This window comes from Pyxicephalus adspersus, chromosome 5 (assembly GCF_032062135.1).
Source record: "Pyxicephalus adspersus chromosome 5, UCB_Pads_2.0, whole genome shotgun sequence".
Lineage (NCBI taxonomy): Eukaryota > Metazoa > Chordata > Amphibia > Anura > Pyxicephalidae > Pyxicephalus > Pyxicephalus adspersus.
Window position 1 is genome coordinate 133,001,063 of NC_092862.1, and position 27,136 is coordinate 133,028,198.

General features: G+C 38.7%; 1 protein-coding gene across 1 annotated transcript in view; it reads right to left on the minus strand.

The window, feature by feature from the left end:
• The window catches only part of MRC1 (mannose receptor C-type 1), a 56,592-nt gene that overhangs the window by 2,213 nt on the left and 27,243 nt on the right, over nt 1-27,136 (minus strand). The window contains exons 12-29 of the mRNA XM_072412771.1: nt 25,693-25,892; nt 24,469-24,596; nt 23,883-23,970; nt 23,132-23,276; nt 19,825-19,866; nt 18,998-19,161; nt 17,230-17,303; nt 15,892-15,992; nt 14,713-14,855; nt 13,114-13,228; nt 12,148-12,314; nt 10,259-10,361; nt 8,540-8,772; nt 6,734-6,899; nt 5,077-5,226; nt 3,864-3,980; nt 2,997-3,164; nt 1,613-1,645 (exon numbers count right to left, since the gene is read on the minus strand). Of these exons, the coding sequence (XP_072268872.1) occupies nt 1,613-1,645; nt 2,997-3,164; nt 3,864-3,980; nt 5,077-5,226; nt 6,734-6,899; nt 8,540-8,772; nt 10,259-10,361; nt 12,148-12,314; nt 13,114-13,228; nt 14,713-14,855; nt 15,892-15,992; nt 17,230-17,303; nt 18,998-19,161; nt 19,825-19,866; nt 23,132-23,276; nt 23,883-23,970; nt 24,469-24,596; nt 25,693-25,892 (2,337 nt within the window). The remainder of the gene's footprint in view (nt 1-1,612; nt 1,646-2,996; nt 3,165-3,863; nt 3,981-5,076; nt 5,227-6,733; nt 6,900-8,539; nt 8,773-10,258; nt 10,362-12,147; nt 12,315-13,113; nt 13,229-14,712; nt 14,856-15,891; nt 15,993-17,229; nt 17,304-18,997; nt 19,162-19,824; nt 19,867-23,131; nt 23,277-23,882; nt 23,971-24,468; nt 24,597-25,692; nt 25,893-27,136) is intronic.

Genomic DNA, 27,136 nt, shown 5'->3' on the forward strand with positions numbered 1-27,136 from the left:
TTCTTCTCCCATCAATTTGGTTGTTGTTAGTTTAGATTTGCTTTAGAATACATATGCTCTTTTCAATGCATATTAAAACTAAAACTCATTCTGCTACTTAGTAACCAATTATAAAAACAATACAGCAGTCATTAAAGTAAAAGTAAAGTAATCCTTCTCCATGCATTCAAACAAAAAAGGCCCACATGTTGGCCAATTTGTCAGGCAAAAATAAATAGAGCCCAATGAGTTTTTTTATTCATTTTACATGGACAATGGAAAGTATAAAGGTAACCTGTGAGAATAGGTTGACCCTGATTTATTAAAGTTCTCCAAGGCTGGAGAGGATACACTTTCATCAGTAAAGCTAGATAACCAGCAAACCTGTAATGGATTTCCTAAAAGTTGGGCTATTTGTTAGTTATTTGTTAGCAAATGTTTTCAATCCTGGACCAGATCCATTTCAGGTTTGCTGGTTCACCCAGCTTCATTGATGAAAGTGTATTCTCTCCAGCCATGGAGAACTTTAATAAATTAGGGCCAATATGAGAGTAGCCATTGCTGGTGTAGGTGCAGAATCCAGGCTTCCATCCTCCCCCTCTTTTCACTACATAATGAGTCAATGACATGCGATACAGTGTATGGCTTGTAAAGTCCAAATTTCTATTTGGTATACTTCTTGCAAGTAGAAAGTCAGAATTTGGATACCAGGCCCAGAGCCCAAATCTATCATTGTGACTGCTCTAATATATAAATCCCTACAGAGTAAAAATAAAACCGACAATGGGTTTTTATTGCTGTCCATATCTCTAACTCATTTCACTTTGTGTTAAATCAATTGGACAGGAAGTGAGGACAACTTCCAGGCTATATTAGCTATACACATGCCAAAACGGCGGATCCAAGGCTGAATATGCATAGAAAGATACTGGAATAAAGTTAATTATAGGATGACATTTCAGAGTGTCCTCATTCTGTAAAAGATGATAATATGAAGCCAAAAAATATAGGTCTTTGCTTTCTAGCAGCCATTCCCAATCTCAGAAAACAAGGAGTCATGTCTCTGGAGAGTCATATTCTATAACGGGCTGGGCTTAAGCTCCTTAAAAGCCATAATTTGCACTAAAGTATGACTTGTTTATATACATAAGCCACTCATGATTCCCATGTCCTAACTTGACCAATTGAACACAAACGGCTTATGTTAATAAACAAAGTCATGTTCTATGTCATATGATGGTTTTATTCTTTAAATACAAAGTTATGTTATATAGCTTCCTTTCTTGCTTTAAAAATCAAACTTTGAAAAATGTATTTCTGCAGTGCTGCAAAGCCAAATTGTATTCCAATTAAGACAAAACTTCAAATTTGACGATTGGCAAAAATTGGTAGAATTTAAAGTTTTGAAATCTGTGATTTTTGCCAATACATCAAATTTATTTAGGATGAAGAATCGTTCCCAATTACAATATCTCTTCTTGGATGTTTATATCAGTGTAAACACAATAGTTGCAACTATTCAAACCATAGTAAAGGAACAAAAGAATAACATTTGTCACATTTAGTGTAGTAATAAAAAACTGTAGAAGTATCTATGTAATAAAGTATGTATAAAGTGTGGAATATACTGTACCTGGTTTTACTGGCTTTTCCGTAGGCACTGGAACTGTAAACATAAAATATTGAAAATTATTCTTATATGTTGGTACAAATTAAGTAATTAAAGGATGAACTATTGCGTTCAAGTGTTTGGAAGATTTAGGCAAGCTTAGATAATAGTCACCTAATTTTTATTCTTTTTTTTTATTCTTTTTTATTCTATGGCAGTGGGTTTTAAAAATGCCTTACAGAAGATTGGAGTCCTAATCCTTTCAGTTGTGGAGACCGGTCACCTCTGCTTCCTCTCTGTGCCCACAGTGACTATTCTCCTCAATGCCCACCTATCATACAGGATAAAGTACTGGTTGCTGCCTGATATAGGTACATTGTTATCTAGCTCTCCCTACTTCTCTCCTATCCATTGGCTCTGGACAGAAAAGGATGTGATGTATCCTGATTCATTCTTTCAGCAGCTATACCAAAGTCTCTTTGCAAGGAAGTTTTGACATTTCCCCAGTATTTAGCTTAAAGCGTACCTAAACTCAGAAATTTCACTCTTCATAAAGCAGCATCGCCCCCTAATTCTTGATTACCTAGGTGATCGAGAATGAATGGGAGCGTAAAGCCTCCCGGGATACCTACGTCACGCTCCCTGGGAGGCTCTTGGGCATGTACTGAAGGAGCCTTTTCGCTCAAAGAAAAAATTTGCCGATCTTACGCGTGCGCAGTGAGATTGGCAAGTTTTTTTTCCATCCTACCTCCCCTGATCTCGCACCTGGGTCGGGTGACGTAGGATGTAGAACACAGAAGAAGAGACGAAGATGGCCGTGCCCGAAGCACCGGCCCTGGGACAGATGCCGGGACAACGAGGGACCCGATGCAGGACACTACCGGATGGATTGGACTGCCCTGCGGGATTGAAGTAAGTGTATTTTTTTGGGCTGTTTTCAGTTTACTTTCTCTTGAATTGTGACATTTTTGTAAAAAAAAAAAAAAAGAGAAACCTAAATGCAGCCTACGAAGATATAAACACTTACCTGTCTCACCCATTTCAAAACCAAGCAAGTTTCTCCAGAAAATGGTGGCTAACCTCACCACTTTGGAGTAGACAATAATATTGAGATGCAACAAATGGCAGATATTTGGTATTCCTAATATGTTCATTTTAATTGGAAAATAAAAATACACTTCATGGAAAGCTTTAATACAGATATACTTTTATATTATATTTTTTTTTTTTCATATTTTTTATTTATAGCCCCACATTTATCAGTGAGTGTATACTTAATGAAAGTGGTGGCCTGTTAGCAGTGTGTCTGCACATCTTAAACAGATCTATTCCCTATAAAAGGGCCATTTTTAACTCTGCATGTATGTAATATTTGAGCACATACAGAAAGAATGGTATATTGACTTACTTTTTGGTCTTTTACAAATGTATCCCCTATAAGAAGAGCAGTAATTGTTGTTCCAGGTCCCTTTTTTAGTGTACATCTCCACACAGTCCTCATCTGATTGGTCAGATGGTTCTCCAGTATTCCAGTTTACATAGTCCATGGGTGTGTTGTCCAGCCACAGCCATTTTGCTATAGGTACATGAAGATAATTGTGATTACAAAAAAAACTGTATTGACATCCTAATGTTTCAGTGGAAAACATCAATAATGAATGCCTGGGGTTGCTTTCCCACTACTGCACACAATATTGCAATGTGTGGACCATGCACTACTGCATTGCTATTTATTTATTTTCTTTGGCATCCTAACTAATCCAATAGACCTGTGTTGTAATTATTATTGTTTGTCCCCCAAAGGGGCTCACAAAGTCCTTACCACAGTCATATGCCATTAACACAGTCTAAGGACAAATTTTGAGGGAAAGCCGATTAACCTAACTATGTGATGACCCAGAGGAAACCTACGCAGACACATGGAGAACATACAAACTCTTTGTAGATAGCATCCTGGCCAGAATTCGAACCTGGGACCTAATGCTGCAAAGGCCAGAGTCCTAACCACTGAACCAACCATGGTGCCCATGTAATGTCCCAATGGGCTTGTTTGCTCTGAATATAACCATGAAACATAAACTTTTCTACTTTTATAAATATAGAGATCAGAAAGTGCTGATCAGGATTTTGAAACAGCAGAATGAAAAATTGAGTATCTCAATATCAAATGGACACAATCATATATTCCAGTCACTTGAATGCTCGAAAAAGTAATTAACCACTTTACATTAAAACATTATTTATCATATAATAACCAAAAATGCAACTACTGTACCTTCTACATTCCTATATAAACCAATCCAAAAGGTGTTTGTCCGGTCACTGAGTAACTCAACGCTGTGAAATAAAAAGTCTGCTTCCAACTGATCTTCAACTGAAGCTAAATTTGCTCCTGAAAACAAAAAAATGGAAAATTAGATTAATGACAACTGGTATATATAACTGTATATATGTAATAAAGCAACCCTGTCAGAGAAAAGAAGGTTCCCGTGAAGAGAGTAGGTTTAAATATGACCTTTTTGGTGGCTTGTGTCTCCTACCTCTCTTCGGTCCCAGTGCCTTTCTCATACTCTGAGGCATTCTTTGGGGAGTTCCAGATGCCCATGTGTCCTGCTATGCACCATAATTCTATCCTTTAACCTCTACATCATTGCTGCATCCTGTAGGGTCGTAGAGGTCAGAGGATGAATCCACGGGACAGAGAAAGGAATGAAGGCATCCAACACTACTGGAAGTGTCAAAGTAGGCTTTACCTTTGCAATGCAACATAGGTAGGAGGCACCAACCACTGGAAAGGTAAGTATAACTGCACGGCACCATCTTTTATGATTACATCCTACTCTGGCAGGGTAACTTTAAATTAATGTCCGCCTGTATGTGTGATGGCAGCTTTGGCAATATTCACCCAGGATTTGGCAAGGTCTGTTTTATTATATCTGGGCAAATAGCATAATATCTTCAAAATCACCTTTTCTTTAATCAAAATGTAGGTGAAAATTGTGAATTCATAGGCAAGATCTTGCAACAGTGACGTGAATGTATTCTAAATTATTATGGAAGGCTTTTCACACTGCTTCTGGGTAGTATGGCACTTGGCATATGATGTTTCTTTTTGCAGCCTACCTCTCATGATTCTATGTTGGTTGCAGGCTCCCATTCAGAAGAATTAGAAGGTGAGAATATAATTTAGTTTTAAGGATTTTGTTAGTGTAGTAATCCTCATGTGAAATAACTAGAGTCATTTAGAAGGTCGGCTATGTATGTTTGCTTACATTGATTTTATGTTTGGCTGCAGCATTACTTTTATTATACAGGTTGTGCTCTGAAATTGGGAATGCTGCGATAGTGCTATACAACTGGTTTTGGCCATGGGGCCAACTTACATCCATCTTCTTATCTATTCTTAGTTTTTGAAGTGTCTTCCTAGGTACAGAATTTATTCTGCATCAAGCTCCCTGTTCTGCTATGCTGAATGTTATCTTACTCACCTTGCCGAAGACACTCCATGGATGCCTGAGCCCAGTTTCTGGTGTATGAAGATTCCACAAGATAGCAATGGCCACGGAAGGGTATCCAGCCCTTTGATGGAGAATCTGGGCATTTTCCAGGTTTTTGAGGTGGTTCTGTGGGAACTATAACTAAAATAATAATAATTTAAATGTTATGAGCATCAAATAATTATAAGTAACTTCTATTGTTATAAAACCTTATTAAAATAATATTACTTATCACAGTAATAAAACATGAATAAAGTGCATTTCAAAATCCTGTGTTCATACTTTTATTTGTTGTATACAGTACTTAGACTAAAGCTGCGTACACACTTCCAATTTTTATCGTTGGAAATGAACGACCAACGAACGACGAACGATCGATTGGTCAAAAATCGTTCGTAAAAAAAGTAACCAACGACGCCGACGAACGAGCATAGTCGGTGGAAATGACCGACCGGACCGGCGGATCGGATTGGACGACAATCGTTTACCATCTATCATGTGTACGGTCGTTCATTGATCGTCCATGGTCTGAGCATGCGTGATGAACGAACGTTCGTTCACTTCCTGTCGTGCACGTCACTTCCTGTATCGCTCAAACGATCGCATCTATTGTGTGTACAATATCTGCGAACGATCGTGTCGTTATCTGCATGTACAGGATCGGTGCTATACGATCGTTCGCGATATCGTGCAGTATCGTTCGTCGTTCGTTTACCAACGATAATTATTGGAAGTGTGTACGTAGCTTAAGACTGTGACAATGATGCATTGAAATCAAGCCAATATGATCCTCAAGAGGCCATCAGAGCTAGGCAACCACAATCTTAAACTCTGGGCAACTGCAATCTACAGATCAACATTGCCTGAAGCCTTGTATTGAAAGAACATAAATCTACACTGAAACTAACAGTCTACAGCAGTGTGTGCTTCTAGTTCCAAAACTCCATTCTAACCAAGTGGTAATGCCAATGGTTGGGAACCTACAGGCTACAGATTGGTTACTATTGCATTGCTTTGTTTTGCCCATTTGTTAAATATTCATACCTGGATAGTATTTATTACAGCTGTTTATCAAACAAAAAGCAATATATATGTCCTTCAATGATACAGAAAGACAAATTAGTTATAACGTTAAAGTCAACTGCTGCACACTCATGCTGATAAATTAAAGTTTGGTCATTTAATCATCGACGAACATTGGTTATTAAATCAGTCTTATTGATTTCATGTTCGTAAAACTGGAAGAATGGAGGGCCAATGGAACCCTAAGCAGCCTCTATAGCAGTGCTTCTCAGCCGAGATTCTGTGGATCCCTAGGATTCCTCCAGAGATTGCTAGAAGCAATTTGAGCCTTTCGGGGCAATTTAATTGACACCAATGATCTTTTTGCCGATCTGTAGGGGTAGATTTTTTTTCCAACGACCCAAAATGTAAAAGGATTTCTGCCTACAGGCTACTAAACTAATACACTGTGAGCTGCAGATATAATAATTTTAGCAGGGGTTCCCCTAAGACCTGAAAGTTTTTTCAAGGGTTCCCCCTAAGGATCCAGAAACACTGCTCTATAGGAAAGATTAGTAGGGCAGTTATGGGTCCATGCCTGAAGAAAAAGCAGGCAAACAGATTGCCGAAATTATACACAGCTTACCACTAGTTTGCTTGCAAACTGAAGCATATGTCTCATCACAGGACGCTGTCTTCCACTGGCCATCTATATCAATGTAAACACAAGCTTTCTTTTTTTTCGGTTCTCCTGAAGCCCATTTTGTGTAACGGAGTTTCCATCCATCAATCCATTTAAACTGATTGTCCGTCTGAAACAATTGGAGAGTAAAAATGTTATCCTGGTTTCTGTGGCAAACCCTGTATACCTGTAAACCATAGGTGATAGGCAAAGATTTTTCCTTTGCTTCAGCGATTTTTGTACTCCAATGATCCTTTGTGTGCTAGTGACCATGTTCTCCAGTGACCCCAGGAGCTCCAGTGACTCGGTGATTCATTTATCCCTTGCACTCCAGTGACCCAGTATTTTAGTAAAATAAAATAAAAATATTTTCACTGCAATTTTCATGACATTTTCATGAAAATGCATATCTACTTGGAAATTTTGCATAAACAGGTATCTCAGTTTCACTTATTACTGCTAATGAAATTTTGAAATATTGGGAGCAGATATATGTGGTCAAGTATACATTACCTAAGTGTCATGAATACAATCTAAAAAACAAGAAAGAACAATAAAATGTATAATGAAGTACAAGTACAGTTGGAGTAATTAAGAGAAAAAAGAATGAAGTAAATAGGGGGAGCGAGGAATAGGGTCAGAGCCCAAATTCTTTACAAAACTTTCAATTGCACATTAGCAGGCGATTGGATCTGCAGCCAGCTTATTACAATGTAGAAGAGAAGTAAGGACAGGCATTTGCCTTCAGAACCTCCAATATGGAGATGAACAATAGCAATAGAGATAGGTTTGTTGAACAAATCAGGCAATAGATGATCCCTCGTGTGGTATAGGTCAAGGGGCATCTACTTTCCGCCATAGATATGAGATGGTCTCCCATCAATGAACAGTTGTCATCTCATATTTATTGATTTGTTATTAATTATGTAAGATGTAGTTGAAAATACAGATGAGCTTCATTTCAATATTACATTTACAGCTCTATAAGCTCATGTCACTAAGTTTTAATACATTTGGTATACACCATAATGATTGTTATTTTTGTCATATTAGTTAGCTCAGTGAATTACACATGTATGGCTGGCACCGTTGAGTGATGGCCCTGGTAGGTCAAATCTTTGGAGATGCTCAAGAAAAGTAGATGTCTCTCTGATTATAGTAAATGGGAACTCAACCTTATGAATGTACATAGCAAAAAGTATGTACATTGAGTTCAACCACTAAAGAAACTCTAGACTAGTGTTTCTCTTTTCACCTTTGGGGAACCCTTGAAATAACTTTCAGGTCTTCAGGGAACACCTACAATAGTTAATATATCCACATAAGTACATAAGTGTGGTGGTCAGTAGGAAGAATGTCTCCTACACTGCCATTGGAAAGAATGTAATTTTTACAGACAGCCAAAAAGATCATTGTCAGGTAAACTGACCTGAGAGTTACCAACTGCTCATAGCTCAAGGGACCCCTAGTGACTTCTGGAGAAATCCAAAGGTTCCACAGAACTCTGGTTGAGAAGCACTTCTCTAAATTATCGAAAGGAAGGCTAGAACCCTTTTATTACTTTATTTAAAAGAGAGAGAGAGTTAAAAACACACTATAGATGAAGGAAAAAGTATTATCAATTTTTTAAAAATCTAAATGAAGTTAGAAATATAAATTGGCTCCCATGGCACAATTTTTTTTCTTTGCTTCATTTAACATTAAATAAAGCTACACATTTATGATATTTTGATTTCTGCTCAATTTCCCACACTCTTTTTTTGTACTAACCTTATTACTGTTAAGCCCAATCCAGAAAGGTTCCTTATATTTATATAGCTGCACTCTTAGGTAGGAAGCGGTGTACTCCTCTAAAATGCTGGCAAGCTCGGAGTCAGAGTTTTTACACATTCGCCGTGCCTCATCCCACTTCATTTTCGTTTTCTGAAATATGTAGGTGGCATCACCATACACATACTGGTTAGAGGCTGGAGCCACCGTTGGCACAAAAGGCAGTGTGGGGTCTGAGGAAAAAAGGATAAATACAGAAATTAAAATGAATAGAAATTAGAAAATGTTACTACTCATCGATCAGCACCTAGGTAAGCAATTGAAAGAAAGAGATGAAGACACAATATATCTCTATGTTTAACACTTCTTCTTTTCCTCCATTGTCTAGACATTACTGGCTATATTGGCTGGATGAATTGGGTGAAAGGGAGAACAGAATCTCAGGACTTTCTGTGGCTCATGCTCAAGATGCCCGATTTATTAAAGCTCCAAGGCTGGAGATGATACACTTTCCACAGAGAAGCTGGGTGATCCAGCAAACCTGGAATGGATTTATTAAACGTCATTTGCTATTTGTTATAAAATGTTTTGAATACTGGATCAGATCCATTCCAGGATAGCTGTATCACCCAGCTTCACTGATAACAGTGTATCCTCTCCAGAGCTTTATTAGGTCAGGGCCAAAGTGCTCACTGCCTTGACTTTCGGGAGTACGATGCTGAAACAGCAGTGGGTAGAGTACAAGACACAAAGGATTTCGGGTGGTCTTGGTAAAAACATCTCTAACTTTGTTCATCACCTGGACCTCTCAACAGAAGGTAGCAAAGCTTAAGCAACCCCTTGTCCAGATGGTAAAATGGCAACAAGGAAGACATATACATGGAGCATCTTTCATATTAATCATGTTGTTGTGTATAGGTACAATCTGTTACCAACCTTTGTTCATTTTTGTTTTTTGGAAAATAAACCTGGATTCAAGTACCCTAAAGGCTTAAGGTGGCTGCCATTGCTGACTAGTTTTGAAAATATTGGTGGACTGGATTTATTGACTCACTAGGTAAATCAACTAAATACATTCCAGGTGCATCAATAGATTATTTTTATACCAACTTGCTATACAATGGTAATATGAAATAAATTCAGCTGAATGTGGCTCCTTAAATATACCGTCACCCAGAAATTCAGTTGTATTTGGAGCCATGGTGGAATCCGGAGGGTCTTACATTGTAAGTTTTTTTGGGCAGGGTTCTCTCCTTCTGTGTCACTGTCTGTCATTTGCAACCTCTATTTAATGTACAGCACTATGTAATATGTTTCCTCTTTAAAAAATACAGTTTGAAAATAATTAAGGTACCTGGTAATATCAGAATAACACAATTTTAGACTACATGCATAATTGCTGTTTGGGAGCAATTCCAGAAAAAGAGTGCAGCTGGGACCCCCCATAGGTACTGTCCTATGTGTATCTATAACCAAACAAGTGCATCAGCATAGCAATCTTAATATTTTTTTTTCTTACTCCAATTCTTACTCCAATTCTTACTGTCCAATTCTTCTAAAGGTGGCAGAAAAGATATCAGATATATGATATTCCTGTGCTTCACCATTGGTGAAAAAGAGTCTTATAGTTTGCCAGCCACTGAAAAGCACTCCACAATCACTCTGCCTAAAAAATGATCCTGTAACCCTGTCCGACATTTGGTATATAAGTGATATTACCTTGAGATTTGTGGCATATGTATCCTTTATCCAGGTCACAGTCCTCTTCAACCCAGGACCCAGCATCCAATACTGATCCCACTTTTAGAGCCACACAGTCCGTCTACAATGGAATAGTAATATAAGCAGTTAATGCTAAAAATGTTGGTTCTGCTATATGAATGTTTAATCAGGTTAGGTAATTGAGTTAAAAAATCAGCCTTTCTCAACCTTTTTAACATGGGGGAGCCTATGAAATAACTGTTAGGTGTTTGGGGAACCCCTTCTATAATTACGATATCCACAGCTTACAGTACATTAGTGTGATGGTCCGTGGATGAATGCCAATTAGATTACTGGCCATTAGGACCTGGCATTGCTGAACATTCAGTGGTACCTGACTTTGTGCTGATAACATGCAGGCTGTTTTTCTACTACAAAGTACACATAATAGCATCAAATGACAAAGCCCTGTATTTGTCCACATTTCTTCTTTTTAGTGACTTTACTTTTTTTTTCCTGGTATGCAGATATAAAGGGAATCTATTTAAAAAAAACTGCAGGTAAAAGCAAAGAAAAATCAAATATTTTAAATGCCAACTTGTTTTTTTTTTGTAAGGCGAGGGGTTCAATGATGTTTCTTGGAGACGTTAACAGGCATCTGCCAGCTGGCATGCATTCCTGTTATTGCACATCTTTTAACCGTCTAACCACCCACTGTCTCTCCAACACCTGCCATCACTATATCTACACCACCCTTATCCCTCCTCTACCTTTTCTCTAAACGCTGTTGGCACTATTCCACTTAACGCTTCCATAGTTTTCTGTTAAACACTGCAGCTGTGGACTTCCCCCAGTAAATGGCACAGCCCTTGTGCACTTTTCCACAGCTCTCCGCTTGCATTTCTCCTCCTAACTCTCTTGAATCCAAAGTTCAGCTGTGTGCAATTTTAGGATATCCCAAAGATAAATGCTTCTGGACGTTTTACCAACTACCCATCTACTGCCCTTAAACAATTACATTTTAACCCTCTTTACTACACCTACACCATTTCTTATTGCTCCTCTGACTAAATACATCTTTTAATACTGGCTCTTCTTCTGCACCAATGCAGTTTTCCATTGAAAGTTACTGCACCATGCATTTCCTAACTGAAGGCTGCTGCACCTGCACACTTTTCTACTGCACACAGGTGCACATCCCCATGGAATACAAAATATTAGTGCCCTACAATTTTGGATATCCAAAAGATTCACTGAATCTGATTAGCACTCCTGCAGTGATATCTACTGCAAAAGACAAACATTTCTGCATTATCTGCAGCTGCACCTAAAGGACACACTTGCACTGGCTGCTATTGCATTCAACACTCACGTTTGCACTTCCACTGTACCCATTGCACACTCTTTTATTTTTACCTACATTTACCCAATGTGCACTCTTCAGTAGGGATGAGCCAGGGAGTTTTTAAAACTCGATTTGGCGGCAAATTCGGCCATTCTAACTTACCGAATTTTAAGCGAAAACGTCCGGTGTAAAATCGCCGATCGAATTTTTTTTAATGAGGTTAATGAACCTCTAGTGCTGGGGATCACACATCTTCTCAATGAATGTGGCCGAGGCGGCTGCATTCATTGAGGATATCCCCGGGACTAGAGGTTAATTAACCTCTAGTGCCCCAGGGATCGCAAACAGGAGGATTCCCTGTAAATCCTCCTGGTAAAATTTCCTAGATCTTCCGATGGTTTGGCAAAATGGGTTTGCCGAAATTTTGCAAAACCATCTGAAGTTTGAGGAAATTTTACCGAGAATGCCGGAGGTATTCTCGCTCATACCTACTCATCGGCACCTTTTTGCTACTAAGCTACTCCAAATAGTCCTAGTTTATCGACCATCTGCTAAAACTCACATCATCATCGTGGGCATAAACGTGGCTCCCAGATGGATGACCTTTGGCCCAGTTGGTATATTGTATTCCACTCTGGTCTGTCCATACAAACTTGTGTTCAGAATTGACATCATTCAGCCCAATCCAGAGATCAACCTTTATATTTTTCAAGTTGTAAACTAGGAAAGCTAGGAGAAAACAGATAAAATGTTAGGATAGAATACATTTAGGCAGGTGTAGTTTGACCAAAGTTATATTGTGGGAGTTTTATGTATTAGGACCGGTCACTGCTGCTCTCTTCTTGTGCAGGATGTCCGGTCTTGTATCCACCCCCTCCTCTAGTTTTCTACAGGATGATTGCTATGGGTAGGTCTGTTGTGTCCCAGTTTTGCTATGCGTAGCACAGTGATGTGGAAGGAATTGCCTTGTATAATGTCTACTCCACCCATTGATGTTTTAACATGTCGATAATTAACACTTATTATTGAATTCACAGCTATGAGATGAGCCCCCACTCTTATTTTATCTGGGGGGGGCTCCAGGTTGCCAGTCCAACATAGATTACAATTGTGTAAACATTGCAGCGAACATTATAGAACATTCCTTTGGACTCATGCTCTGATGGAGTACTGTGGCTCAGTGGTTAGCCCTCTTGCCTTTGTAGCGGTAGGTCCCAGGTTCAAATCTCAGCCAGGACACTATCGCTATGGGGTTTGTAGGCTTTCCCCTTGTTTGATTGGGTTTCCTCACTCTTTTGAAAAAACAAGCTGTTAGGTTAATTGACTTCCCCCGTTAGATTGTATTAATGACATATGACTTTGGTAGGGACATTAGATTGTGAGCCCCTTTGAGGAACAATTAATGACATAACTATGGACTTTGAAAAAACGCTGCATATTATGTTGGCACTATAAATACTGTGTATTAATAATAACTATGAAGGAAATAAAGCTAATAAATTGCCAGCTAAATGTACTTCCATCTTACCTTGCACCATTTCATCGGATACACTGACCAAATTTCCTCCCGCCTGCTGACATGCTGTCCTTGCTAAATGCCATTCCACCAGGTCATTATCTTCTTCGCCATAAATTCTAAAACACTTAAAAAGAAAATATGCCCCTTAGTTGTGTTGAAGGGAAACTGTAATAGGGGTTAGGCAACCCAATGTTTTGCAAAACTTTGCAATCGCAAACTCAAGTGTTGGCACATGCCTGCAAAAAACAAATGATTACCACCCCTGGGAATCTAGCAGTTGGCAATAGGCTCCCGAGAGCAATAAATGCCCCAGTTTTTAACTTCTGATCTGACTTAACTTTACAGAAATTGGATACTCCAAACTTGAAGCTTTGAGGTGTGCTGGTGCACAAGAAGATAAAAATGTAGGTGAACATCAAATTTTTCTCAATATAGCTGCCAAGATAGACAGTCCGGCCAATACATTTGCTAAAAGGATCCAAGGCAATAAACCTGAACACCGCAAATTGCTACACAACATACTAGGTTCCAGGGTTGTACTGGGAACTATTACTTGTACTTACTATTACTGTGTGCATAATCCTGGAACATCTCTCATATTCTCCCTATTGGCTTGTCAAAAGACCCCTCTCATAAATCCCAAAGCATACAAATTTCTGGGGCACCATAAACCCAGGTCTTGAAAGTAGAGTTCTCCCTAAGGATTCACTGTACGCTGTACCAATATGTACTGTGCTGTAGCTAGGAGTAGTTTTGTTTTAAGTCGCCTCAGTTTGTTTCAAGGTCTGTTTGGCTGCACTGGGATGCATTCAGAATTCAAGCCTAAGTTTACTTTGCCAGATACTTAGTTGGTTAGGTAAACCCAAAAGTGGGCACTTATTTTATACAGAGCAGGAAACTGCCAGCTGTGTATATTATCTTGAGCTCAATCAATTACCTCTCCTGCACTGGGCAATGCTATGTGGGAAGAGGGTCAGAATGTTTTGTGTTCCCTATTCCTGCAAATATTGGGTTTTGATAAGGTTGGGTGTTGGCTCCAGGAAAAAGGACTTGATCATTGAGCGACTGTAACTATACAAGGCACAATAAAATCATTTTAACACCACTATTCAATCTGCAGCCAAAACTTTTTGCACCAGAAACAGTTAAAACTCTTTTTAAAAGCTAACATTTTAAGATATAAAAAGATATAAAATCACTATTTGATAAAAAAAAATATTCTGCCAACTGCACAATGGTAATTCATGTAATTTATTGGATACACTAGCCAAACTTCCTCCGAAATGATAAAGCCTTCCTCCCATTTCCCAGTGTTCTATGATTTGTTTCACACCCTTGTTGCTGGTACTTATGATGGACTTTAATGTAAATGTAGGTAAAAACATAAAGAAAGGCAGAAGCATTCAAAAATGGAATCTTAGATTGGATACTAACATTATGCATGCATTATGTAGTTAACAGAAAAGAATACTTTTTTTGCAGAAATGATCTTTTAATGACATTTTGCAGAGAATTGTTGATTGGTCTTATGAACCCCCAGCCCTTATTATAATCCATAATATCAAACCACTGCAATGAGATAAATGTAACTGTCATCATGCAGGTTACCTTCTTTCTAAATGGCAGCCATTCTGACGGGCATCCTCCCTGTGGTGCGGGGGCTGTTGGAGCAAAGGTTGTATTGATGTTACTGGTTTTCCTTTCACAAATGAAAGGATTTGGATACCCACAGTTTATGTCATTCCAATAACCTGTAATGGAAATAGTAAAAGCAGTTATTTCAAAAGAAATATTACAAAAAAATGCATTCATTAAGAGAACCAGTCACAATCGGACAAAAAATGTGGTCTCAATTTTTTAACTTTTTCCACTTTGGGTAATTATGTTACAACTATACAGTCCAATATCAATTATGCTGCTAAAAGCTTCCATGAAGCCATTGATAAAGCAGCAAATTAAACATTCACTAAACATTCCCTAGTGCAGCCTTTCTTGACCTTTTCAGTAGAAGGGAACCTTTGATATAACTTTCAGGTATAAAGGAACCCCTACTATAATTACTATATGTACAGACCACAGTATATTAGTGTGGTGGTCAATGGGAACAATGTCTCTTGCATTGCTGGCTATTGGAAGAATATCACTCTTACAGATAGCCAAAAAGATTACTGGTGTCACTTAACCTGACCTGTTAGGAACAAATAGCCTTAGGATGCTGTAGCAGCCTCTGGAGGAAGCCTGGTTGAGAAACTTAGCTCTTGTAGTAAATCATCCAGGTTCATGGCAGTGATTGATTCTTCACCGGAGGGGGGTTGGTGAATGTCAGATTCACAGCTTTCTAAAGTGACCCCTTATAAGTAATTATTTAGGAGTGACAATTAATTTCCGATGGAACATTTACATCCCTATGGCGTAAGCCATACACAAGCTTCAATAATCAACTAAAAGCTCCCAATCACACAATTCTTCTGTTTTGTGCATTTAAAGTTGCAATGAAAATTTGTTGTATGTTGAATTCTGTGCAGACATTTTGGAGGGGGATTGTCAAATTTTATTTAAGCAACAATATATATATTTAACTACTATTACATCCTTTTGTGTAGCTTACACCATTGTGTTTGTTTCAATGTTGTACGATTATTATTTTTTCTGCAATAAAACACAATGGTTTTGGCATAAGCAATGAGCTACTAAAATTGCATAATGCTCAGGCCTCCTACAGTTTATTGTCTGAAAACAAAACTATCACAGTGACAGCACCATTGGGATACATAGAATATACGCTACCTAGATTTTTATATATTATTACGCAGTTCTCATCATTGTTAGCAAAGTTGGGTTCATAACTTGCCCACGCCACATAATCCACAGGAGATCCATCCATCCATCTAAAGAACACAAAACATACTATTTCAGTTTCCAAATATAACCGTTCTACATTGGTGTTAGAGATCTGCAGTTCAGATGTATTGAAAAGGAGTAATGAAAATATGCAGATAGTGGGGGATTTATTGAGGAAATTATGCTCAGTTTAGTAAATGAGATGAAGCTTTGCTAACTTGAACCATCCAATTATATGCAGGACTAATTCCCGTTGTTTTAGATTTCCTGCATGTGGTTGGGTATTCTTTGCAAAGTGAATTTTGACTGCACTACTAGCTAAGTGAATTATTCTTTGCAAGGTGAAAATTCAGCCAAGGTGAAAAACAGCCTAAATTCCATTATTTAATCAGTCCAAATGTGTTTAAATGCAATAAATGTCCTTATTATTAGCCAATATTTATATAGGGCTGACATATTATGCAGCGCTGTACAAAGTTCATAGTCATGTCACTAGCTGTCCCTCAAAAGGGCTCACAATCTAATGTCCCTACCATAGTCATATTTCATAATGAAGTCTACGGACAATTTGATGAGGTAAAGACGATTAACCTAACTACATTTTTTTCGGGATATGGGAGGAATCTAAAGTACTCCAAAGTACTAGGAGGTGGGGAAGTATCACACAATAGGAGGGGGGATAAGGAATAGTGGGAGAGTAGTGAGGGTTTAGGAGACAGAAGAAGATGGGTAGGCAAGTTTAAAAAGATGGGTTTTGAGTGCTCTTTTAAATGAGCAGAAAGTAGAAGGAAGCCGAAAAGGAAGCGGAAGACCATTCCAGAGAGCTGGGGCAGCACTAGAAAAGTCGTGGAGCCATGCCTGTGATGAGGTTATGAGTGAGGAAGTCATTGGTAGGTCATTAGAGGTGTAAAGAGAGGACTAGGGGAGTATTTTTCGATCAGGTCAGAAAGTACAAGAACTGTGAAGGGATTTGACGGTTTGTTTTTTCCTTTTCCAAACAGTATCATGGGCATATTTTGTATCAATGATCTCAATAAGCCCACCATCCAAGGCTTTGTTCAGACTGGCCATGAGGTTGTGGCGCTGTTACTGCTTCCACCTGCCAGTGAACCGCTGCTTTGGAGGTAGTAATTTGTGCAGAGTAATTTGTGTACCTATAGAGTGCCCAACCAAGCTGCATTTCGTCAATGAAGCAGTGCATATATAGCTAATAATAAATATCAAACAAGCAATATAAAAATGATATAATGTGACACAAGACTGAATAGGAATCTAAACACTTACTTAAATTGTTTATCCAGGTGTAAGCGTAAACCAATGAAGTATCCATTAATCTTGCTATCACTGTTCTTTAAGATCTAAAGAGGATAGAAATAAGTAGAGAAGGGAATTATGCACCAATTATCTAATAGCATTACCATATGGAGGAACACATGCTCACATCTAGGTAGGAAGTTATCCTCTTGGATCATTTTCATATATTTTCTTAAGAAATGAAAGATTCTCTTTATCACATGGTCCCAGGGCTATTTCTTTCGGAGCAACTATAGGCAACTGATATAAATACAGCAGGAATATACAGGATCCATGTTGAAAGGATGGGTACATAAGGAGAAACTAAAGTTTTGCTTTCAAATTTAGGGATTAGACAGGAGTTTATTGCAGAAAAGACAGGTGATGTCCCTTCTAAATTTATGATTCTTACTGCCTGATTGCTTTCCCAATCCAAATCCATGAAAAAATCACTGAGTGCACATTGGCAGTTTAGTGTAGGGAGCCGGATACCCAGCACATCCTGGCTTCTCCTCTGCCTGCACCAAATTTGGGTTGTCCTGGCCAAATAGGATGACCAAACAGGTAAAGCAGAAAGAAAAGAAAGGTGAAAAAGGATAGGTGATTGCAATCAAAAAAGTACAATCAGACAGGTAAGGTTAGCTTATTGCAGATGGAACATTGTCTGTCCCTTCTGTAATAAATTCTGACCTGCCCCGAAATGAAACATTTGGTTTGCTGATAAAAGTGTATCATCTCTAGCTTTGGAGAGCTTTAATAAATCAGGCCGGTTGTTTAAATATCAAACCCTTTTTTTATAATTATTATTATTACAGGTGTGTAAATATATATATATATATATATATATATATATATATATACGTGTGGCATGGTTTTATCACATTTGTACAATAAATGTATTAGACAAATACAATATTGAACAGGGACACATTGTCATCTATAGGCTGCATTAGATTCTTCAAGCTGAAACCATTGTATTCTGAATAAAAGCTTTAGCTACAATATGATGAGTATTTTATAGTATATATAGTTATCACTGTATCTGGGGACCAAAGCTGTCAGAAGCAGCCAAGTTTGACAGCTAGCAAAGTGTCAGCTCCTAGGATAACTTTTTTAAAATGGATCCTCATCATGGGACATTATGCTAAGAGAGATTTATATACGGAGGTGGGAAGTAGGGATAAGCGAGCGAAATTTTCAAATTCGATCTTGCAGCAAATCGGACCATTCTTGCTTACCGAACATGTAAGCGAGAACAGCCTGTGTAAATTCGGCCATCAAGATTGAATTTTTTTGGACCAATCAGGAGAGCTGACAGCTCTGCTCCCTCGATTGCTCTTGCAGCCCTGTAGAATGTGTTCTTGGATAGTGATTCTCTATCAAAGAACACAGGAGTACCGCGGCTGTGCTTTTCATGAATGAATGCAGCCGTGGGAATCATCCTGTGATGATTCCCACAGCTGCAATTATTGATGAGCACAGCTGCGGGACTCACACTGACAGGCAAGCCCTCATTTATTCTCGAGTGCCGGGGGATCACACACAAGAGGATTCATGAATGCAGCTGCAGTACTCCTACTGTAATGATTTCCTCGATCTTCCAATGGGCCTGTTAAAATGGTTTGCTCAAATTTCGCGGACCCATCAAAGTTCGAGGAAATTTTCGCAAAAATGTCAGAGGCGTTCTCGCTCATCCCTAGTGGTAAGGGGTTTAATGGGATTTTGTTCCATACAAATATTTTGTACATGAAGTACTTACATATTTCCAGAGAAATTTTCTTTCATCTTCTCCATTGATTGTGACCAGGTCACCAAAGTTAGTCTTGCAAAACTCTCGCGCCTTGTCCATGGACAGTTCGTATGTACTCACATAATACTGCACGTCACCTCGGATTATCCAGCCATCTTTGCTCATTTCAAATGCTGGAGACAGGGGGGAAACCATTTATAACAACACAATTATAGGAAAACTATCATGTGAGCGCATCTCCCAATAAATATTTATGTTGAACTCTGAATTAAAATATGTGATACTGGTAAAATAGGGCAGAGAAAAAATAAACCCTGTAAGTCAAATTCATGGCTCATCCTGCTCTGTTAAGCCTGTTTAGGCATCCAATAACAGAAATGTGAAATATTGAGGGAAAGATTAAGTCACAGACCTCATATTTTGGAATCAATAAAGAGTAACAAGACATAATTGTATATCGGTACTATATAAATATATATGTGTGTATATATGTATATAATTATACTTATAATCTCTACTATATGCAGTTAATCTGTGTAGAGGCTGCTGGTGGTTATCATTATTCCTGGTAAAAAACTCCATGCTTGCATTAGGTTTTACAGATGGGGGTGTTTACATTTGTAGCATCAGCTCTCAGCATAATGGAGAGGCTACAAATGAAGACATTCTGAATGAAGCATGAATTGTAGCCACATATATTAAGGATATGCATTTCTCTGCAAAAGATAGATTGTTATTAAAGGAATTATTGAACACACACACACACTCACATATATAATCTACAGCTGACAACAGGTGCAATTCCAATTTATATATATACAACAAATATTTCTTACCAGGAACTGTTGATTCTGTAGGTTCTGGTTTAAGTACTGCACCTTATGGAGACATAAATCAAGTATAAACTAAATTAGCTAGTTGTAAAGGAGGAAATCTAATTTCAGAAAACCATTTCGATTTATCACAATCAGAAACAGTTCATGTTGTTGATTTTCCAGATCCAAGAATATACTACCACATTCTTACCTTCCATTATGGACAATTCAGGTCAGTTATCAACATTTTGTAACCCTGGAAAACCCTTGAAATAATTTTCAGGTCTTGGGGGACCCCTACTAAAACTTCTTTTGGGGGTCAATGAGAAAAAAGGCTTCTTAAATTAAGATCATCAGGGTCATTCAGCTCTACCAAGTGCTGTTGGTCTCAGAACAATGCAGACATCATGACATGGGAACCTCTGGGGGAACCCTGCAGGCCTTAGTCCATCTATGAATTGTTATTATATCTGTGTTATAATTGTTTGATCAGTGTTGTCATTTTAGAAATGGGTTATTTGTTTGCCTTATACTTTTAGAAAGAAGTCTCGGTCACATCCTCATTTTATAAGAATTAAAACCTGTGGGTTTGTTCGTTCCATCTTTCAGTATTATTGTTATTAGTTTTATGCCCTTTTCAACTTTTGTAACATTGGCTGTAATTTTGGAGATAGGCATCTGCACCTTGTGCCTTTTCATAATGAAAATTGTTCTGTTTTGGCATTCTTTTCCCAGGAGTGACCACGTGCTTTTTATCAGATCCGTACAGAAGGGCAAGGATTTCTAACCTACCAAACACCAAACTAATAAAATTTGTGTCTAACAGTTGCAATAGTCTTTCCATTTCGTCTGTTTAATTTTATTTTCTCTGACAGTGTCGTGAGTGAAAGGAATAAAAAAAAAAAGTTTAGCTACTTATTGTAGAAAGAAGACAATTCAGAATTGATATTTTGGGTGCTATTGTGGTCATTCTTCTTTGATGGGTCAAACGGTATTAAAGTGCAGCCTGCAGCATTTGAGTGGCTTTTGTCTTGTGCATTGTGAAATGATGAATTGATGGATTGCAGGGGGTACTGTACTTTATGAAAATGTCCTGTACTGTACTGAAAAATTTCAGACCTGCCTTGGAATTGAGAGATTCTGTGCAGCTCCCAATGGCTGGCTCGGTCACTTGCACCAAAATGCTGCTTATTAAAAAGCAACATTTGTCCATTAGACAGCAAACAGCAGTTAGCAGTACTGTACAACTCACTGTTGCTCCCATTTATTTCTTATAGGGGTGTCAGGGAAAGAAGCTAGTCTGAACATAGCCTTAAAACAGAAGCAAAGAAAGGTTAAGGGCCATTTCAGACACACAGTTGACCCCAGCCTTTTATCACAGGCTCAACTGTGAACCCAAATGTTCCCATTCAAGTAAACACGAGCTTTGGGGACCATTTTGTGTACATAACTTCGGTGGATCCTAACATGGTTTCTGAAAGCAGTGTGTTGCTTTGTTTCCATGATTGCCTTTTCTCTTCTGGTGGAAGAAAAGCACCGCAGCTACAACCATGCACAAATGTGTTTACCTGCAGTGCCATTTTCCACTCCCGGGCACAATTTGCTGCTGAAGAAGCCAACCGTGTGGTTTTAAACAGCAGGTTAAAGGATCCTAAAGGTTCTTAAAAACTCCATGTTTTGGAAGCAACATTGTCTCCTCCATACTAAATATATATTGAATAAGGCTCCTTTGTTTTGGAAAGAATCATCAGACAGAAACCTTGATGTATCTGTATTAGACTCCAGGTCACCTCGGGAATAATTACACAAAGTACTGCAGAAAAATTCAATATCAGACACAACATGTCATTCCAACTAAATCACCAAAATAAAATACCAGAACACATATAGGGTCCAATTCAAAGTCCTTAACCAAGATGACCACCTACAGGGACCTTGTAACCCTACAGTTCCACTATGACCACTATAAATGTAATATCAATACAAAAAAGTATTTCTCCAACCGGATGCTTTGCACCACCCATCAGATCTCCTAAAGAAGAACCCTCGTCTGACAACTTGACCTCCTCCTGACCAGTAACTGCTCCTTTTAGGGTTACTTATCTCTAATGCACTTGTATTCCTCTCACTCCATGTGATGTAGCACCAGTACCCTGCTTTGAACTGGTGTCAAAAATTTACCTCTGAAAGTCATTAAACAAAAAAAATACAATTATAGTTTATTTTTGATTCTTTCTATCATTCTTGCACAACTGAGAAAATTGCAGAAAATTCCTAAGTGACTACCATGGACAATGTCAAGAGATTTTGGTCAAATTGCATTTAAACGTGACTTTTACTAAGTTTAGTGGCTGCAATTATTAACGTTCCTTTCTGCAAATACTAGAAAATTCTAGTGATTCTGATCCAATGGTTTCTGTACTTTTGGAGCTCTTATTTTGCCCTTATTTGTGATCCGCATGTCAATGCGACCATTTCTTTGTGACAGGTCTACTTTAACTCAACAAACAAAATTACAAAACAAAACAAATTTCCAGTCTTTATACTTTTTTTACACAATGTTCCTGAGAACAACCACTAGGTGTCAGCAACTAACTAGAAATATAAATTGTTTTAGGCAAAAAAAGGCAAAGATGCATTGCTGCAGAATTCAACTCATGGGCAAGATTTATTAAAGCTCTCCAGGTCTGGAGAAGATACATCTTCATCCATGGAGCTGGGTGATCCAGTAAACCTTAAATGGATTTCTTAAAATTCATTTGCTAGCAAATGTTTTTAATCCTGGACTAGATTGATTCCAGGCTTGCTGGATCACCCAGGTTCACTGATGAAAGTTTATCCTCTCCAGCCTTGGAGAGCTTTAATAAATCAGTCCCATTGGTTTGGGTGATTGTGCATGGCATACTTGTTGTATATAGCAGGACCTGTCACCACTGCATCCCACGAAGCCACCATCTTCACCACTGACTTTTAAGTTAACAAAGATTCATTTTTTTGGGTCATTGGACAGCCACTGATATGATGTGACGCATGCACTGGAGTCTCTGGTAGCTGGCTCTATACTCAGTGATGCCTTGTATACAGTCATCCCTTGCAGATACCCAAAAATATTATTGGTGTCAATAATTACTGAATAGAGAGGCACAACATGCTCATTGCTCAAAGAACCCCGAGCAACCTCTTGAGGAACCCTGGTTGAGAAACACTAAACCAATGCCCTACAGTATCATCGGTCATTAGTAACTTTCTAATTTTGCAATTTTTGATCCCTTTACATTGCAATGTTGCATACAGCAGACATCAGTGTCCTATATAGGGGTGTACATACCTTTTCTCAGCTCGCAGATCCAATCTGCTGGATGTTCGCAGTGCCTGTCATTCCAGGACAGTCTGTAATCAGTGCTCAGCTCTCCGCACAATTCCACACCCTGGTGGTTGTTGGGTTCTCCATAAGCCCAGTTTTCATAAATAACCTAAAAGAAACAGAGAAGAACATCAATCATTGATCCAGATAATTCTGGGCCCCACTAGATGGGTTCTTTATCATTTTAAAAACTCCATGAAAGTCTATAAGAAAAAGTCAGCTAAAGCAGGTCAAATGCAGGTAACTGCACCTGCAATGCATTGTTTATGATTTCAGAACTGTCATTGTTGTTTGCCATAGGGATCCTTTTTTATTAAATAAATTGTGAAGATACATATATATATATATATATATATATATATATATATATATATTAAGAGATTGGAGCACAAGCACACACAAAATACATAAAGTAAAAATAAAGAGTTACATCCATTTAAAGAGACTTTTCTATTTTTTTCTATTTTACTTTACATTGATTTTCAAAACTTAAGGAGTCTATAGAGCAGTGAATCTGTTATTCACCACACATCATTTGCTAGAGAACGGCTCAGTGCCATTAAAAACACATGAACCAGGAAATTTCTTCCACCTGTAAATGTTTGGTGAATGTCATATTCACTGCTTTCTTAACAGACCCATTTTTTTCATAGTTTGTTTTCTGCATTTGTGTAAAATGATAAATAGGATAAAAAATAAACATGGAATTACTTACAGCTGAACCATCTGACCACTTAAATCCTTCAAGGGGATCACTGCTCTCTAGACCAATCCAGAAGATGTTACGGTACATACCAGCTTGTCTGAAAGAGCCGATAAAAATGTTCTTGTTGTTATTTACCTTTATTTAAATAATTAAAAATTGCACTTTATTTATTAACACAATGCCAGGAATGCACATGTAAGAATGAAAGATGGAAATTCCTAATCTGAAAACACTACAACACTTTTAATGGGCCAGGGAGGTAAGAATGTGATTGCCATGCAGGTTGGGTAGGGTTAGTTTACAAGTGTCAAGGATGTAGTATTGTGTCAAGGGTGTAAAAATAACCATTTTATGCATTTAGAATAATCCACACATCAAGAGATCCTTCTTTTTCTGAATGTTGGAGGTGGACAACAAACCAAATAGGTGGACTTCTTGTGCCTGGAGTTCTGCTTTAATGAAAAGCAACATTAACCCCTATACAAATAGACCCCTAAAGAGCTTATTTACTTGTTCGTGAAAATAAAGCTGTTGGTGTTGTAAATAATGAACATAGCTGAAAATAAATTACTACACAAAACATATTTCTACTTACAGTGTCATTGAGGAAACAATCTGTTCATCTTCTTTACTGTTAATGCTGAGTAAATCTCCTCCTATTGCTCGACAAAAGTCCCGGGCATCATACCATGTCTTCTTGTCAGCATTATCTCTTGTAAAAAACTGGTAAAGAGTAAAAGAGATAAATATTAGATGTATAAATAAAGGATTTATAGTGACTGCAAATGCTGAAATTGGAAATTAGGGATGAGCGGGGGAGAATATTAAGTTCAATCTTGCGGCGAATAGGGCCTTTCTCGCTTACCGAACGTAAGCGAGAACAGCCTTTTGATTGGCCAAGAGGACGAGCTCCCGCCGAACAGGAGGATTTCCAGGGCTTCATCATGCAGCCCTGGAAATCCTCTGCAATCCCCGGGCACTAGAGGTTAATTAGTGCCCCGGGGATCGCACACTCATCTCAATGAATCCAGCCACAGCTGCAATCATTGAGAAGATGCCCAGCACAGGAGAACCTCCTGACATTGTAATATAAGTATCTCTTACAAATAATACATTTGTATCTGTAACAAATGTATCATTTAAAGTAGATACCCTTTATTACAGTGTCAGGAGGTTCTCTTTTGCCAGACATCTTCTCAATGATTACAGCTGTGGCTGCATTCATTGAGAAAAGTGTGCCATCCCCGGGGCACTAATTAACCTCTAGTGCCCCGGGCATAGCAAGCAGGAGGATTCCCAGGGCTGAATGCAGCTCTGGAAATCCTCTTGTTTTAATTCCCTCTTCCAATGGTTTCGCAAAATCGGTTTGCTGAAATTTCGGGGAACCATTGGAAGTTCAAGGAAATTTTAGTGAGAATGCCAGGAGCATTCTCGCTCATCCCTAGTGGGAAGCAGGGTGAGCTGAGCTGATGAGTTTTTCCTAGGAGGGGGGAGAAGGAAAAGCTGAGTTGCTGAACAGCTGCTGGGAATAGGAGCTGGGGGGAGCTGAGCTGTTTTGTTTACTAAATTGGGGGAGCAACATAAACTGAGCTCTGAATCATTGTTGGAAAGAGGGACTAGGGAGAGCTGAGCTGCTGATGGACCCACCTAGATAGATGTTGGGTCATACCTAGGAGGGGGAGCTGAGATGCTGCAAGAACCTCCCAAAAGATTTCAATGTTTCTACTGTAAACTTTAAGGGTGAATTGTATAGGTTTTTAGCATTTGCCATAAATCTGCACCATGGTAATGAAACATTTATAGAAATCATAATACTTACTTTGAAACATGAGCTTATAAGGGAGCTTGTCTTCCATCCCGTCGGGCACGTTGGCTCCGGTGTTGTTGTTGGGATTGGTGGCGGTGTCACCCCTTCTGCCCACTTCTTGCACACAAACTTTGCTTTTTCATCACATTTAATGACATCCCACAATCCACCCTTGTTTCCAGTTCTCATCACAACACAACCTTGCCTTCTCCCTTGAAGGATATATTAGAAAAGAATGTCAGTTTTACACATTTGCTCTGCATGCCATGAACTTTTGTCCATATAGGACATCATATTTGCTTTAATGCCCCCTCGCAGTAGCACATACCAACCTTTGCTTTCATACCATGCTAATCTGACCAATAGATGGGAAAGTAAACAGCACCTGGGAAATGTGGAACCATATACCAAACTCCATGGCACGTGACTATTTAGGTGCTTGGTGATTGACCTTTACAGTCCTACACTTGGTATGTCCTTGGCCCTCTAACCAGATAAACTATGAGAATATTGTGGACTTCCTTTTCTTGCTCCCCTTTATAGTAATAGGCCTGTGTAACCCCATAAAGCAAGTGTGGTCAAAATCCCCATACTGCAGAGTTTCCGGGCCTTTTCAGAACCATGGTGAGCCACAGTGTTATGCTGCGGAATCATCTGAAGTCCCAACTGCTCCAATTCAAGTAAACTGGGAAGGATTGGGAACATTTTTTTCTGTGGTTAAGGTAAATGATGCGGTTTCCAAAAGTAGTTGCTTTTGGCTGCAAGGTTACTATCGTATAATATATGCCCAGGAGCAGCACATGTGGTTGCCTTGTGGTGCAGTTTCCTGCTTCCGGATAGACAACAGCAGTTTGCTGTGCACCTGGGTGCAGCCTAAGACCACCGATGTAAAGGGACCTTAAGTCCATGATTTGGAAATTATTCAAGCTGTTGGATTAACAGAACTATAAAACAACTAGATCGTTAGAAAATTTGCCCAAATTTGTTAAGATTTAAATATGATATAATTGAATATTCATTGAAGTCCACCAACTATTTCAACCAATTCCTTTTTTAGGTATGGAAGCTGGGTGGCCAAGAAAAGGGCGGATTTTAGGGTTTAGATCTACTTTACCTAGAGCTACATACAGTATATAAAACATGCAGCCTTAAGCTATGTACACATGTCAGATAATCGTTGTACGATACAAATGGTTGTTCTTGTCTATGTTGGAGGATAGAAAAGAACAGACATTCCTCTGATGCCCCCTGTGCCCCCCACAAGTGGGGTTTGTGGACCACAGGTTGGGGTCCGCTGGTCTCTGTACTCTGATGGCCCAGCTGTCAGATGGCCAGATGGACCGGGGGTTAGCGAATCCCTTCTTTAGGATCCAAGCCTATCTCCATCCCTATCTTGATCAGCCATGATATAAATTCACTTTTGACACAAATTATAGAACCGAGTAACTTACCAGGC